The sequence below is a fragment of the Dendrobates tinctorius genome, unplaced genomic scaffold, assembly GCF_039654945.1.
Source record: "Dendrobates tinctorius isolate UK_male_01 unplaced genomic scaffold, ASM3965494v1 ptg000230l, whole genome shotgun sequence".
NCBI classification, from domain to species: Eukaryota; Metazoa; Chordata; class Amphibia; order Anura; family Dendrobatidae; genus Dendrobates; species Dendrobates tinctorius.
Window position 1 is genome coordinate 10,066,544 of NW_027361897.1, and position 16,591 is coordinate 10,083,134.

Sequence of the window (16,591 nt, forward strand, 5' to 3'; positions counted from 1 at the left end):
GACATAAGTGCTTCTGCTATTGACTGCCAAAATCACATGTCCCTCTACATATAAAAAGCGAATATGTTTTTTGGGTGTCGTGATTTTGTCAGTGTAAAGGTACTGTCACGCTTAGCGATGCACGAGCGATCCCGACCAGCGATATGACGCGGTCAGGATCGCTGGTGCATCGCTAAGTGGTCGCTAGTGAGTTACCACACAGGCAGATCTCACCAGCGAGATCGATGTGGTCGGGGGTCGCTACTTACCTGTCAGACGAGGCGATGAAGACGTCCTCCTGCCTGCGTCCACGCGTCGCTCGTCTCTCCACAGGAAGCGCCGCTGGAAGCTGATGACGAGATATAGTCCTGGACGTTCTCACGCGATCAGCGATAACCAGCGGGGGAGCGGGTCGTAGGTAAGTATCAGACATAGCAATATTGCTAGCAATATCGCTATAACGTCACAAGTTATAGCTATATTGCTAGTGATATCGCTAAGTATGACAGTACCTTAGCAGTAGAGAGGCTGCTTCTATGGCTGCTGCAAGTTGTCAGATAGTTAGAAATGCAGTTTATTGTCAGCTACTTCAGTTATATAGGATCCTGTGTAAAATCAACCTTCCATCTTCTAAAATGATTGTGCTAATAGTTTGGTGCAGGCAGGAGGCCACATTTCCTTATCACAATAACTTGGATTAATATTGTGGTGCAGGAAGGAGGCTCCATTTCCTAATGAAAATCGTTTGGACTAACATTGTGGTGCAGGCAGGTGGCCATATTTCCTAATTAAAATTGTTTGGTCAAATATTGTGGTGCAGACAGAAGGCCACATTTCCCAACCATGATGTTTTGGGCTAATATTGTGGTGCCAGCAATAATCCATGTTTCCTAATCAAACTTGTATGGGCTGAAATTTTGTGGTTCAAAAAGGAGACCACATTTCTTTATCTAAATTATTTGTGCTAATATATATTTTTACAGGCAGTTTGTCATATTTCATAATCTAAATCCTTTCAGCTAATAGTGTGGTCCAGACAACAGCCTACATTTTTTAATCTCAATCATTTCTTACAAAAGTTTGGTCCATACACACTAAATCTTCTATTTTATTATTGCAGTGCACGCAGGAGGCAGAAGGCCACATTTCCTAATCTAAATCATTTGTGCTAATATTCTGGTGCAGGCAGGAGGCCACATTTCCTAATCTAAATTGTGCTAAAATTCTAATGCAGGCAGGAGGACACATGTCCTAATCTAATATTAGCTGAATATTGGTTATTAATAGTCAAACATAACATTTATAATTATTATGTGGAATAAAACACTGTAACAGAAACCCATCAGCATCTCATTATTGTGGTTTCAATACAACTCACAAAGGCATCCTACTACCACATAAAACCCCTTAACATTTTGGATTTAATGGAGAAGGAACCAAAGTACCTCCAGTCCATTAAGATTTTCTTAAAACATAAAATATTTATTGTTTGAGTTACCCTTAGTTGTAGAAAATATGAAAATGTGGATTAATTTAACATCTATGCAAACAAAATGATGTGAGATCAATGAAAAAGATTTCATCATTTTGAAAATATACCTGAGCAGACAACTCCAACATCTTCATTATGTCCACAGTTATGTACTGTAAATGGTTGGTGTAGGCAGTCCCATACGCGTTGTTCATTGCCGGTGCATTGCACATCATCCAATACAATTACTCCTTGTCCTTGGCCAAATGCAGCACTGCCAATAAATGCAAGAGCTTGGCCACAATTTAACTGCCAGCATACAACTTGTGCAGCATTCAAATCAAAATAATCATCACACACAGTTCCCCATGCTCCATTATAGAGGATTTCTACACGACCATTACATTGACCATTGCCATTTACCAGTCTTAAAGACAAGTCTGAACCTAGAGAGCCTAAAAAAAGGAGAATGGTCATTTCTAAAAACATTTTATTGTAAATTATCTTAAAAAGAACCAGAAAGGTCCTCTACGTGATCACAACCACCAGCATTTGTGTTATTGTTAATAAATATCCTGCTTTTTCATCCCTTTATAGTGTTTAACACCTAAATGCAGATTAAAAAAAAAAATTATAAATAGTGATGAGCGGACTTTTTTGGAAAACGTTCAACAATCTCAAATTTGGCAGGAAAGCAGCTCATTTGGATTTGTGTTTAGATTTATGAGCATTTTCCCTTAAAACTTGCAATATTCCGGGAACAGTTCAGTAAATGACTGTGATTCCGCTAATGCTTTGTTACGACTTTTTCTTGGATAGCGGTGCTGAATTTTGAGAGGGGGGGTCTTTAATGATGGGATGTCATGGGGAGAGGTCAGAGAAGCAACTGACTGTTTTTCATTTTTTTCTTTTTCAAATTTTTATCTTCTTTATAATAACTTACAATGTGTAGATTCTGGCTGCCAATCACAGCACAAATACCATCCACAATGTTCAGACACAAGTACTTCTGCAATTGGCTGCCAAAATCACATGTCCCTCTCCTTATAAAAAGTGAAGATGTTGTTGGGGGTGTCCCGATTTTGTCAGTGTAACAGAAGTGAGAGGCTTCTTCTATGGCTGTTGCAAGTTGTCAGATAGTTAGAAATGCAGCTTATTGTCAGCTACTTAAGTTGTATAGAATCCTGTGTAAAATCAACCTTCCGTTATCTAAAATGATTGTGCTAATAGTTAGGAGGCCACATTTCCTAATTACAATAATCTGGATTAATATTGTCGTCTAGAAAGGAGGCTACATTTCCTAATGAACATCGTTTGGACTAACATTGTGGTGCAGGCAGGATGCCATAATTCCTAATAAAAATTCTTTGGGCTAATATTGTGGTGCAGGCAGAAGACCACATTTCCCAGTCATGATGTTCTGGGCTAATATTGTGGTGCCAGCAAGACTCCATGTTTCCTAATCAAACTTGCTTCGGCTAAAAATTTTTGGTTTGAAAAGGGGGCCTCATTTCTTTATCAAAATTATTTGTGCTAATATGGTGTTACAGGCAGGTCTTCATATTTCAGAATCTAAATGCTTTCAGCTAATAGTGTGGTCCTGACACCAGCCTGCCCTTTTTAATCTCAATCCTTTTTGACGCTAGTTTAGTTCATACACACTAAATCTTCTCTTCTATTATTATTGAAGTGCACGCAGTAGGCAGGAGACCATATTTCCTAATCTAAATTGTTTGTGCTACTATTGTGGTGCAGGCAGGAGGCCATATTTCCTAATCTAAATTGTGCTAAAATTCTCATGCAGGCAGGAGGACACATGTCCCAATCTAATATTAGCTGAATATTGATTATTATTAGTCAAACATAACATTAATAATTATTATGTAGATTAAAACCCTGTAACAGAAACCCTTCAGCATCTCATTATTGTGGTGTCAATACACCTGACAAAGGCATCCTATTACCATATAAAACCCCTTAACATTTTGGACTTAATGGGGAAGGAACCAAAGTACCTTAAGTCCATTAATATTTTCTTATAAAAAAAACTATTGTTTGAGTTAACCTTAGTTGTAGAAAATATGAAAATGTGGATTAATTTAACATCTATGCAAACAAAATGATGTGAGATCACTGAATAAGATTTCATCATTTCGAAAATATACCTGAGCAGACAACTCCAACATCTTCATTATGTCCACAGTTATGTACTGTAAATGGTTGGTGTAGGCAGTCCCATACGCGTTGTTCATTGCCGGTGCATTGCACATCATCCAATACAATTACTCCTTGTCCTTGGCCAAATGCAGCACTGCCATTAAATGCAAGAGCTTGGCCACAATTTAACTGCCGGCATACAACTTGTGCAGCATTCAGATCAAAATAATCATCACACACAGTTCCCCATGCTCCATTATAGAGGATTTCTACACGACCGTTACATTGACCATTGCCATTTACCAGTCGTAAAGACAAGTCTGAACCTAAAAATAAGGAGAATGGTCATTTCTAAAAACATTTTATTGTAAATTATCTTAAAAGGGAACCAGACAGGTCCCCTCTGTCCTCCCAACCACCAGCATTTGTATTATTGTTACTAAATACCCTGCCTATTCAGCCTTTTATAGTGTTTAACAACTAAATACAGATTTTAAAATTTTTTTATAAATACTGATGAGTGGACATTTTCAGAAAACGTTCAACAGTCTCAAATTTGGCATGAATGCAGCTCATTGGGATTTGTGTACAGATTTTTGAGCATTTTCCCTTAAACCCGGCAAAATTCCGGGAACAGTTCAGTAATTGAAAGGGATTTCACTAATGCTTTGTTAGGACTTTGTCTTGAAGCGTGGTAATGAATTTTGAGTGGGGGGTCTTTAATGAGGGGATTTAATGGGGAGAGGTCAGAGGAGCGACGGCCTGTTTTTCTTTCTTTCTTTTTTAATTTTTTTTCTTCTTTATATTAACTTAATGTATGCAGATTCAGGCAGCCAATCACAGCACAAATACCATCCACAATGACCAGACATAAGTGCTTCTGCTATTGACTGCCAAAATCACATGTCCCTCTACATATAAAAAGCGAATATGTTTTTTGGGTGTCGTGATTTTGTCAGTGTAAAGGTACTGTCACGCTTAGCGATGCACGAGCGATCCCGACCAGCGATATGACGCGGTCAGGATCGCTGGTGCATCGCTAAGTGGTCGCTAGTGAGTTACCACACAGGCAGATCTCACCAGCGAGATCGATGTGGTCGGGGGTCGCTACTTACCTGTCAGACGAGGCGATGAAGATGTCCTCCTGCCCGCGTCCACGCGTTGTTCGTCTCTCCACAGGAAGCGCCGCTGGAAGCTGATGACGAGAAATAGTCCTGGACGTTCTCACGCGATCAGCGATAACCAGCGGGGGAGCGGGTCGTAGGTAAGTATCAGACATAGCAATATCGCTAGCAATATCGCTATAACGTCACAAGTTATAGCTATATTGCTAGTGATATCGCTAAGTATGACAGTACCTTAGCAGTAGAGAGGCTGCTTCTATGGCTGTTGCAAGTTGTCAGATAGTTAGAAATGCAGTTTATTGTCAGCTACTTCAGTTATATAGGATCCTGTGTAAAATCAACCTTCCATCATCTAAAATGATTGTGCTAATAGTTTGGTGCAGGCGGGAGGCCACATTTCCTTATCACAATAACTTGGATTAATATTGTGGTGCAGGAAGGAGGCTCCATTTCCTAATGAAAATTGTTTGGACTAACATTGTGGTGCAGGCAGGTGGCCATATTTCCTAATTAAAATTGTTTGGTCAAATATTGTGGTGCAGGCAGAAGGCCACATTTCCCAATCATGATGTTTTGGGCTAATATTGTGGTGCCAGCAATAATCCATGTTTCCTAATCAAACTTGTATGGGCTGAAATTTTGTGGTTCAAAAAGGAGACCACATTTCTTTATCTAAATTATTTGTGCTAATATATATTTTTACAGGCAGTTTGTCATATTTCATAATCTAAATCCTTTCAGCTAATAGTGTGGTCCAGACAACAGCCTACATTTTTTAATCTCAATCATTTCTTACAAAAGTTTGGTCCATACACACTAAATCTTCTATTTTATTATTGCAGTGCACGCAGGAGGCAGAAGGCCACATTTCCTAATCTAAATCGTTTGTGCTAATATTCTGGTGCAGGCAGGAGGCCACATTTCCTAATCTAAATTGTGCTAAAATTCTAATGCAGGCAGGAGGACACATGTCCTAATCTAATATTAGCTGAATATTGGTTATTAATAGTCAAACATAACATTTATAATTATTATGTGGAATAAAACACTGTAACAGAAACCCATCAGCATCTCATTATTGTGGTTTCAATACAACTCACAAAGGCATCCTACTACCACATAAAACCCCTTAACATTTTGGATTTAATGGAAAAGGAACCAAAGTACCTCCAGTCCATTAAGATTTTCTTATTAAAAAAATATTTATTGTTTGAGTTACCCTTAGTAGTAGAAAATATGAAAATGTGGATTACTTTAACATCTATGCAAACAACATGATGTGAGATGAATGAATAAAATTTCATCATTTCGAAAATATACCTGAGCAGACAACTCCAACATCTTCATTATGTCCACAGTTATGTACTGTAAATGGTTGGTGTAGGCAGTTCCATACGCGTTGTTCATTGCCGGTGCATTGCACATCATCCAATACAATTACTCCTTGTCCTTGGCCAAATGCAGCACTGCCATTAAATGCAAGAGCTTGGCCACAATTTAACTGCCGGCATACAACTTGTGCAGCATTCAGATCAAAATAATCATCACACACAGTTCCCCATGCTCCATTATAGAGGATTTCTACACGACCATTACATTGTCCATTGCCATTTACCAGTCTTAAAGACAAGTCTGAACCTAGAGAACCTAAAAAAAAGGAGAATGGTCATTTCTAAAATCATTTTATTGTAAATTATCTTAAAGGGAACCAGACAGGTCCCCTATGTGCTCACAACCACCAGTATTTGTGTTATTGTTAATAAATACCCAGCTTTTTCATCCCTTTATAGTGTTTAGCATCTAAATGCAGATTAAAAAAAAATTATAAATAGTGATGAGCGGCCTTTTTTGGAAAACGTTCAACAGTCTCAAATTTGGCAGGAAAACAGCTCATTTGGATTTGTGTTTAGATTTATGAGCATTTTCCCTTAAAACCTTCAAAATTCCAGGAACAGTTCAGTAAATGACCGTGATTCCACTAACGATTTGCTAGGTCTTTTTCTTGGATAGTGGTGATGAATTTTGAGTTGGGGGGTGGTCTTTAATGAGGGCATTTAATGGGGAGAGGTCAGACGAGCGATGGACTGTTTTTCTTTTTTTATTTGTTATTCTTTTTTCTTCTTTATATTAACTTAATGTGTGTAGATTCTGGCAGCCAATCACAGCACAAATACCATCCACAATGTCCAGACACAAGTCCTTCTGCAATTGGCTGCCAAAGTCACAAGTCCCTCTCCATATAAAAAGCGAAGATGTTGTGTGGGTGTCGTGATTTTGTCAGTGTAACCGTAGAGAGAGGCTGCTTCTATTGCTGTCAAAGTTGTCAGATACTTAGAAATGCAGATTATTGTCAGCTACTTCAGTTATATAGGATCCTGTGTAAAATCAACCTTCCATCATCTAAAATGATTGTGCTAATAGTTAGGAGTCCACATTTCCTAATCATAATTATTTGAATTAATATTGTGGTGCAGGAAGAAGGCTACATTTCCTAATGAAAATCATTTGGACTAACATTGTGGTGCAGGCAGAAGGCCACATTTCCCAATCATGATGTTTTGGGCTAATATTGTGGTGCCAGCAAGAGTCCATGTTTCCTAATCAAACTTGTTTGGGTTAAAATTTTGTGGTTCAAAAAGGAGGCCACATTTATTTATCTAAATTATTTGTGCTAATATGGTGTTACAGGCAGTTCGTGATAATTCAGTAGCTAAATCCTTTCAGCTAATAGTGTGGTACAGACACCAGCCTGCAATTTTTAATCTCAATCCTTTCTGACATTAGTTTGGTCCATACACACTAAATCTTCTATTTTATTATTGCAGTGCACGCAGGAGGCAGGAGACCATATTTCCTAATCTAAATTGCTTGTGCTAATATTCTGGTGCAGGCAGAAGGCCACATTTCCGAATCTAAATCGTTTATGCCAATATTCTGGTGCAGTCAGGAAGCCATATATCCTAATCTAAATTTTGCTAAAATTCTAATGCAGGCGGGAGAACACATGTCCTAATCTAATATTAGCTGATTATTGGTTATTAATAGTCAAGCATAACATTAATAATTATTATGTGGAATAAAACCCTGTAACAGAAACCCATCAGCATCTCAGAATTGTGGTATCAATACACCTCCCAAAGGCATCCTACTACCACATAAAACCCCTTAACATTTTGGACTTAATGGGGAAGTAACCAAAGTGCCTCCCGTCCATTAAGATTTTCTTACAAAAGGGGCGTGACCTAACAGCTCTGGAGACAAGACGTGCCTGGCAAGAGCTCCTGCTGAATTAGAAATAAAACTAAAGAAAAACATGCTCCAAGCAAACAACTAAGTCACAGAAGTGAACAGGTTACCTCCGGCACCCTCTGGAACAGCCACGAGAAAAAACAAAGGAAAATAATAGGACTTTCCTAATATACTGAGGTGAGACGGCCTGTGGGGGACCAGATGGGAGGGCTGGGAAGCCATCCTAACTACAGGCTATGAGATATAGAGCGGGTGCAGCCTGCCCCACAGAGGTATCGGGTCCCCGGTTTATCTCCCCCCCAAACCGGGCTCAAGCAAGCTGGATCTCCTTATACGCACTGCCCCCTCCTTCCTTGGCGCGTGACGGGAGCACACAGGGCATGACGGGTCTTGCCTGCTGTGCCATGGGCGTCTCTCTCTTCCTCCCTGCTCGCCCACACTGAAGTGGAGTTCCGGTCTGCTGGAACCGGACAGTGGGCGCCTGCTGCTGCGTGATAGTGGACCCTTCTTCGCGGTCTGTTCCGCTGGACCAGGGATGGGGAGCCGTACTCAGAGAGGTTGCGGGAAAATTCGCGCCCTTTTGGGCCTGGGCGAGCATCTTATTGTCCGGGGAGCCGCGGTGTTAGGGGTGATGACAGAGGGGATCGGAGCTGAAGGGAGATCGTGTCGGGCCCTGTGGATGCAGCTGTGATTGTGACCCCCCGGAGCTGTGGGTATTCATCTGCTCACACTCCCCCCTATATATAACACCGGCACCTATAACACCGGCTCTGTGGCCAGAAAGTGGAACCTGGGCAAGACACCAGACTAACTGTTGCCCTGCTGATACTACTTAGAGGAGTCAGAGGAGAACATTGGAACAGTGGGAAATTATATTTTAACCCTCAAAAGAATTGGAACTGGGTAAAGGAGGAATGGGTGACATCTAGTGGCCACCTGAGGGATATACTACGACTGACTCCCAAAACTGAAATATATGAAAAAATTCTCCAGGCCCTCTCTCCAGGTCCAACATTAGGCAACACAGAACAGCAGTAAACCACAGAACAATCATATACCGAACTGAACTAATAAAGGAGTCATTAATTCTATTGAATGACACAGGAGAGCACAATTTTCCTACATGATATCAACATCTGACATGCTCTTCTAACCTCGCAGCTTGTTGGCAAAGAGAAAGTAATATTATCTTGACATACACAGCTCTCAGAGCCCAGTAGCTAAATCCATGTGAAAAACCACAGTAAAAACCTTGAAAAACACTACTAGAGCCACCAAATCTCTAACGCAGGCAGACGTGGACAAATTTCTCAAAAAACATGCCTCTTTAGCGGACTCTATTAAATCTCCTAGGCAAACTGACTCTCAAATGGAAGATGATTCAGAAACAGATCTGGAGAGTGATTCAGATAGAGGGGGAGTCATGAAGGATGCCCTGGTGACCCGTTCATTTATTCAAAGGATTCTCTCAAAAGGACTGGAACCTATAGGAAGAGAATTGTCAGAGATAAAGCAGGACTTATCGCAACAAGGTTATAGACTTGAAGTGGTTGAAAATTACCAGACAACCCTGACGCAACACACCAATACTCTCCATGACTGTCTCATCGAACATGAAAATCAGTTACATACGATTCAAACTACGCTAGAAGACCTCGAAAATCGCGAACGAAAAAACAAAATTCTCATAAAGGGGCTTCCCGGAATCCGTGGCTTTCGAGGCACTAACCGAAGCTTCAACAGAGATCTTCTCTAATCTCCTATTGGACAATGATCCTATGGACATTGAACTCATAAGGGTGCACTGATCTCTATGCCGCAAGCCCAAACAGGGAGAGCCCCCAAGAGACGTGCTGTGTTGCTTCCTTGATTACCGTGCGAAAGGCCTGATTCTTCGTAGAGCACGTGAAGCACAAGAAATTCTGTACTAAGGCTCACAAGTAAGACTTTTTCAGGACCTATCGGCCACAACACTTAAAAAGCATAAAATTCTAAAACCATTTACAGATGCTCTAGTACAAAAAGGAAACCGCTTTCATTGGCTGTTCCCATTTGGAATTTTTATAACAGTAGCAGACAAAAAGCTTCAAGCCAGATCATCCTCGGACAGTAAAGAAATATGCAAGACCGTAGACATCCACCTGGAGTCATTCCCGGATCTAGAGTTGTTTCACTCAGCCTCACACTATCAGCATTTGCCAAATCCAACCCCGTTGCATCTGGTGGGGACTCCAAAATCCCAGAAACAAAAGAAGAAATCCACAAAATCCCCGAATTCAAGAGGAGATGAAGGGGCGACATGAACTCTGGGATCCCTTGTTACCTTGCTGTTTCACTGTGGATTGTCCCACTGATTATAATATTTTTTTCATGGTTGATACCTTTTGAGACTATGCTCAAACCCATCACTTGATTTGCAATTGTTCTCATTATAACAACACTAGTATATTAAGTTAGTCACATCCCCTTGGGCTCTAGGACTCAGAGAAAATTTTCCCTCAAAAAGGCCCACAAGAATGATGATTAAGTTCTGTAGAAGTGCCATTTGTAGTTTTTTGACTAATATGATATTCACGAATTTCACCATGTTTTCTTATCTTCTTTCTTCCTGCTCAATCTATCTCTCCTGTTTCTTGTGCCTCCCCACCCTCCATCCCAAAACTGGCATCAAGAGGCACCTGGGACAAAAATGGTCATTGATCCAGAGAAGATTCACCCGCCTAACCTTCCATGTCCATGGCTAACCATAATAAGGTATCTACTTTCACTTCCTTAAATGCAAACAGCCTAAACTCACCGATTACTAGGCGACAAACACTAGACATTCTTAAAAGGCAAAAAGTGGACATCTTAATGGTCCAGGAAACACACTTCAAAACATATAAACTCCCTAACTTTGAATGACTCATTATGACTCATGGTACCATGCCACAATAACACAGGCGGGCTCTACGGGCACTTCGGTGGCGATAGTGAAAGGAATACCATTTCAACTGCATGAAATGCAGACAGAACCAAATGGGCAATATATATTAATCAAGGGACTTTTAGCGGGGAACATGTATACTATTTGCTGTCTTTATGCTCCCAATAAGAAGCGTTTGAAATGGCTGCTGACAACCGTAAGGAAAATAGAATAATTCAGAGAAAGGACTCTTATCATAAGGGGTGACCTGAATGTAGCACTAGATCCTCAAACAGACACCACAAAAAAAGAAAAGCTAAATATCTCTAGGAGATCTGACCAGACTTAAAACCAAAATAGGATCAATGCAGATTGTAGACATTTGGAGGTACTTACAGCCAAATGACAAGGACTTCACCTATTACTCTCATCCCCATAAGACTTACCATAGATTGGACTACATACTTATCCCTAGAAGATTACTCCCCAATGCCTTGAACTCAAAGACACTCCCTAATATTCATTCAGACCACTCTATAGTTACCTTCCAAATGACACTGCCCAAACCTTTCTCCATTAATAGAACATGGCAACAGAACGAATTGATTTTGTCTGACCTAGGAGTACGTGCTCGCATAACCAAGGCCCTCAAACAATATTTCGACCAAAATGACACAGAGGAGGTTTCAGCTCCTATTTTGTGGGAGGCACATAAATCAGTAATAAGGGCTGAACTAATCTCAATCACCTCGTATCAAAATAAGCAGTGGCAGCGTGAGATAAGCACTTTATACCAAGTGATATTTGAATTAGAGACCCAACATAAAAAACAACCTGATGAAAATTTATGACTGCGCCAACTAAGAAAAGACAACAAATAAAGAACATTTTAAACAAAAACATCAGCAAAATGGTACGCCTCGTGGCGAACTAGAATGTTCATACATGAAGACAAGGCCACTAAATTTATGCTCTCAAGGATAAGAAAGCGCCAAGCCCGCACATATATACATTCAATCAAAAAACAAGGAGGACTAAGCACCAAAAACTAAGCACAAAGAGAGTCAGAGTTCCTGGAATATTACAAACAACTATATAACCTACGCTCGACAGAATCAAGTTTAGAGCAACAAAAAAGAAAAAGTGCAATTAGGAACTTCCTGTCCCGACTGAAATTGCCCCAATTGATTGACACACAATAGACCCAGCTGATTAGCCCATTCCGCATGGAAGAGCTCCAGTCTCTTTCCTCCATCCATCTCTCACTCCCACCTCCCCTCTCTCATGCATTTTTCCTCCTATATTTCATCCTCCCTCACCATCTCCCTCTCTCCCTTCTCTATCTTCTCCACCCCCACCTATCTCTCCTGTTTCTCTCTCTTACCTCTCCTCCCTCTCCATCTTAGCAACCAATGCCCAGCTCTCATCCTCCCTCCTCCCCCTTGTCTTCACTCTCTCCTCCTCTTCTGTGTCCTTCCTCCTCTCCTCCCCATCTCTCTTTCCTCCTCCTCTTCCCAATCTGTCCTCCACCCCTCCCTGCTCCGCACTCTCTCTCCCTTCCACTTCTCCGTTCATTGTCCCCAGCTGGGCCAGTGCCAAATCCGGACAATGAGGTGTCCCTATCTCCACAGGGCACCCTCTCTAAAGAGCCAGCTATGATACCGGGAGAAGAAAGTGAAACACTCCCTACACATAACACCACAGGTGCAACACGGATGCAACAGCTAGCAGAAGGGGGGTGTGGGCCATCAGAGACTGCACCTGCTAGGTCTGAGAATGAGGATCCTATGTGCCAGTCAGAGCTGCAGTCTCAGAGGGGGGGAAGTACCCACACACAAAAAGACAAACACACAATCGCACAGTTCCTCCTCTGATATGAAGAGGGGACATCATACATGCTGCCTAGTACTAGGGGAAACTCACAGGCACCAATTAGGCAGGGGCAGATAGAGCCATAACTCTTACACTGTGTGCCCTTCACCCCTTGTCAGGTGTTCAGTATTCTGAGAAATCTGCCAGACCCAGATATGGACCCCATGCCATTTTAGCGAAGAATGCAGCAGAGCCAGCAAACATATGCTGCAACCTGGAGTGATCTCTGGTCCATAATGGAAATAAAAGCAGGTGAAACACTCTGGCCAATCATGAAGGAACACTTCAAGCTTCCATCAGGATTAGATGTGCTCTCCTGGGAGTCAGGATCAAAGCTAATTGAGCAGCTCAGAGAGTGGGCCAAAGCCAGACAAGCACTCAGCCTACATAACATGAGCCAGGCCGAGACAGAGTCTGTATACAAGTTTCATGGCAGAGTGAGGCAAGTATTCCAAGTTTTAGGCTTCACTATTCATGATCAGATACACGGACAAATAATGGCACAGGCCTTTGTGCATGGACTAAGAGAACCAATCAAGAAACTGCTGATAGTGGCCAGGCCTGAGTACAGGTCAATAGCAGTAGATGCCCTGCTCACAGTAGCCAGAAGAATTGAGTACCACCCAGGAGTGCGGAGGACAGCCCCTCTTATGGTGGCCACTGATGTGGAAGAGCATCCACCGCGCAGGGACCAGAGACCTGCCAGGTGTTACAACTGTGGTAACCTTGGCCATTTCCCAAACCAGTTTATAACATCCTGGCAACCCAGGGCATCACGCAGAGGAATAGGCCTAGAAAAAAAACACAGAAAACGGTGAAGAACCCTGTCCATAGGACAGAGGCAAGCCAGGTCTGCAAAACATCATGCCCCCTGACATGTGAAACCCCATCAGTGGACACAATACTTCAAATCGCTGGGGGCTGTCATATCTTTCCTTGTGGACACTGGTGCAGTCAGAAGTGTGAAGAGGCATGTGGAACTCCCCGACCCCACCAGCCTATCTTGTGTCTTGTGTGAGGACTGAAGGTCAAAGCAGACATTCCCAGCTTACAAGCCCCTGAGTGTGTGGACACAGCCAGGACACTCCATCCTGTTCCAGTTTATGGTGGAGACCTGCCCACCCCACCTGATGAGATTAGACCTACTGCAGGAACTGAAGGTGACAAAAGTATTCCGTGAAGATGTGACCATGACATCTTCTCCACCCCAGACCCAAGAAGGGTCAATCATGCTGGCGGCCCTACAAGAGCCTCAAACAATCGGTGCAAGCCTACCCAAGGAGGTGCTGGATATAGCACCCGGAAGCCTATCATCCAAGGTTGACTTCAAGTTGCATCAGTGCGGGTGTCACTGAATCTGGAACCCCATACGCTCACAAGACCCAGCATCCCCTGCCCATCACTCAGAGTCAGAGTCAAACTGTCTCTGACTAACTGGAGGTCTGAGTGGAATCGCTGTTCAACAAACCGGCCTAAGAACTTTGGCATGGGCCAGGAAACTCTCAACCCAAAGGGACCATACCCGCTTCGTGAAATGGCTGCACTGCTTCCGGCTCCAGTGCCAAAGGAACATCTTGGACAAGATTCTGAAGGTGCTCCCTGAAGTTTATCCAGGCCCTGGACAAGAAGACAGCCACTCAGCTCCTCAGACTGGTTAACAAATGCTGACCTGAGATCAAGCTAGGTGAAAGGAACGGCTGCTGGCTGGTAAAGAAGACAGAGCAGAGGTTACCACAATGACCGCCTTGGTGGAGAGCAAGAAAGCTCAGCTGAACATTATCTCTGATGAAGAGGACCCCAATAAACAGCTTGATTCACTGCCGGCCCTGTGCCAGAAAATGGGAGTTACTCACGGCATCGTGAAGAGCAAGGCCAGATTGGAATGAATGGTGCATAACCTGAGGGCTGTGAATGAAGCAACCGTGTTTGAAACCCCAGTTGTGCCAGATCTGCACACTCTGCTGACAAATGTGCCAGCCACAGCAACTGTGCTCACGGTGATGGATCTGGCCAATGCTTCCCTCAATGTTCCCCCTTCACCTGGACAACCAGTTCCTGAAAACGCACTAGGGGAGTGCAGAACACATGGATAATGATGCCCAAGAGGGCCCAGAACAGACTTTCACAGCTCACCAAAGCATTGTCCTCCATCCTCGTCAACTGGATTGCAAAACATGCAGAAGTCATCGACATCGCTACCTGCACAGTCCTTTCCTTGTCTCCTCTACTCTACCTGGCGGAGCAGCAATGCAAGTTCTGGAAAAATAGAGTCCAGTGGTGTCAGAAACAAGTTACGTCCCTGAAGACACCGTATTGCCCGCCAGATGAAACGCTTGACAAATGACCAGATGACCGCTTAGGTGAACCAGACTCCCTCCACAACTCCGAAGATGCAGGCCTTCCTTGGACCAGCTTCGTACTGCAGAACTGGTTTTCCAGTCTTAATGCAGCCTATGTACGATTGCATCAATGCAACCCTGTTCCTCCTGTTGTTTGCAGCCTTCATCTTGTACAGGAAACTGAAAGACTGCATAGTCTCTGCGCCAGCTCTAGGCTTCCCCGACTATGGGAAGCCATTCCGTCTTTACCGAATGGAGAAAGAAGTCATGCTACTGGCATCTTAAAACAGACCCACGGAGGAAAAGCAGAGGCCTCTAGACTACCTCTCAGCTGGCCTAGACCAAGTTACAAGGTGGGGCCCTCCTGCATAAAAACAATATTTGCAACACACACCATCCTGACAAGGCTGCTGATGTCATTCTTGGACAACCACTGGAGATCCGCTCTCCACCACTCTTCAGTGCTCTCAGCCGTTACCTGTCTCTACTCCCACTCCCAAGGGGGGGGATGTGGATACGGACTCTTCAGAGAAAAAATCTGCAAGATACCGTAGATGGCTCCAGTTTTTGCAGATGATGAAGGAAGGTTCCACACGGGATGTGCAGTGACCAGAAATCAAGACATCTTATGGTCCAGAAGTTTGTCAGCCCAAGAAGCGGAACTGATAGCGCTGATGAAGGCCTTCCATATTGCGAAGGACAAAACTGCAAATGTCTACACCAGTTCCAGGTACTTGCATGGCATAGCACACAACTTCGGACCCATATGGGCTGCAAGAGACTTCATCACAGCAAGCTGGTCAACCATGAAGCATCATGGAGCCATCAGGGACCTGCTGGATGCTCTTCATCTTCTAAAAGTGGTGGCAGTGTTAAAGGTCAAGGCACACGGAAAACTGAGCACAGCAGAGGCACGGGGGTATCAAAATGGCAGACGTGGCAGCCAAAGAAGCAGCCAGAGGAAGACAATATGGAAAAATGGGAGAGGTCGCAGAGTCAGACGGCTACTACATGACGACTGAAGACGAGGAAACCTGACAAAATGACTTCCTGGAACCTGTACAAGAAGTAGCAGGACCAGACTAGAAAGGAGGAGAAGGAAAGCTGGATGCTGAAGGGGCAAAGCACTGGGCTCCAAAAACCTGTCTACCTCAAACATCTACCTCAAGACAGACCCAGTCTACCTCAAAGTATGTGCCCTACGGTGGTTCAATGGACACATGGCCCCCCCGCACAGAATTGAAGACACAGATGAATGACCTGATTGGACTGGACTCCCACCTTAACAGCCAAATTTCCAGTAGTTGTCTGGCCTCCGACAAATGCAACATTGGACAAGTAGGAAAAGTTCCCCCACATCATCTGGCCTGAAGATTTCCGAGTAAGGAACCAGTTGGCGAAGACTACTGCAAAGAAGCTACTCTCAAAAATAGTGTGCAGATATGGGGGTTCCAGAAGTGATAGCAAGTGATCAGGGACCCACCTTCACAGCAAA

At 43.1% G+C, this 16,591-nt stretch overlaps 1 protein-coding gene across 1 annotated transcript in view; it reads right to left on the minus strand.

Annotated features, from left to right (window-relative positions):
• Positions 1 to 6,035, minus strand: part of LOC141059751 (scavenger receptor cysteine-rich domain-containing protein DMBT1-like) — a 29,891-nt gene extending 23,856 nt beyond the window's left edge. The window contains exons 1-3 of the mRNA XM_073555885.1: positions 5,951 to 6,035; positions 3,616 to 3,933; positions 1,579 to 1,890 (exon numbers count right to left, since the gene is read on the minus strand). Of these exons, the coding sequence (XP_073411986.1) occupies positions 1,579 to 1,890; positions 3,616 to 3,933; positions 5,951 to 6,035 (715 nt within the window). The remainder of the gene's footprint in view (positions 1 to 1,578; positions 1,891 to 3,615; positions 3,934 to 5,950) is intronic.
• Positions 6,036 to 16,591: the final 10,556 nt, after the last annotated feature.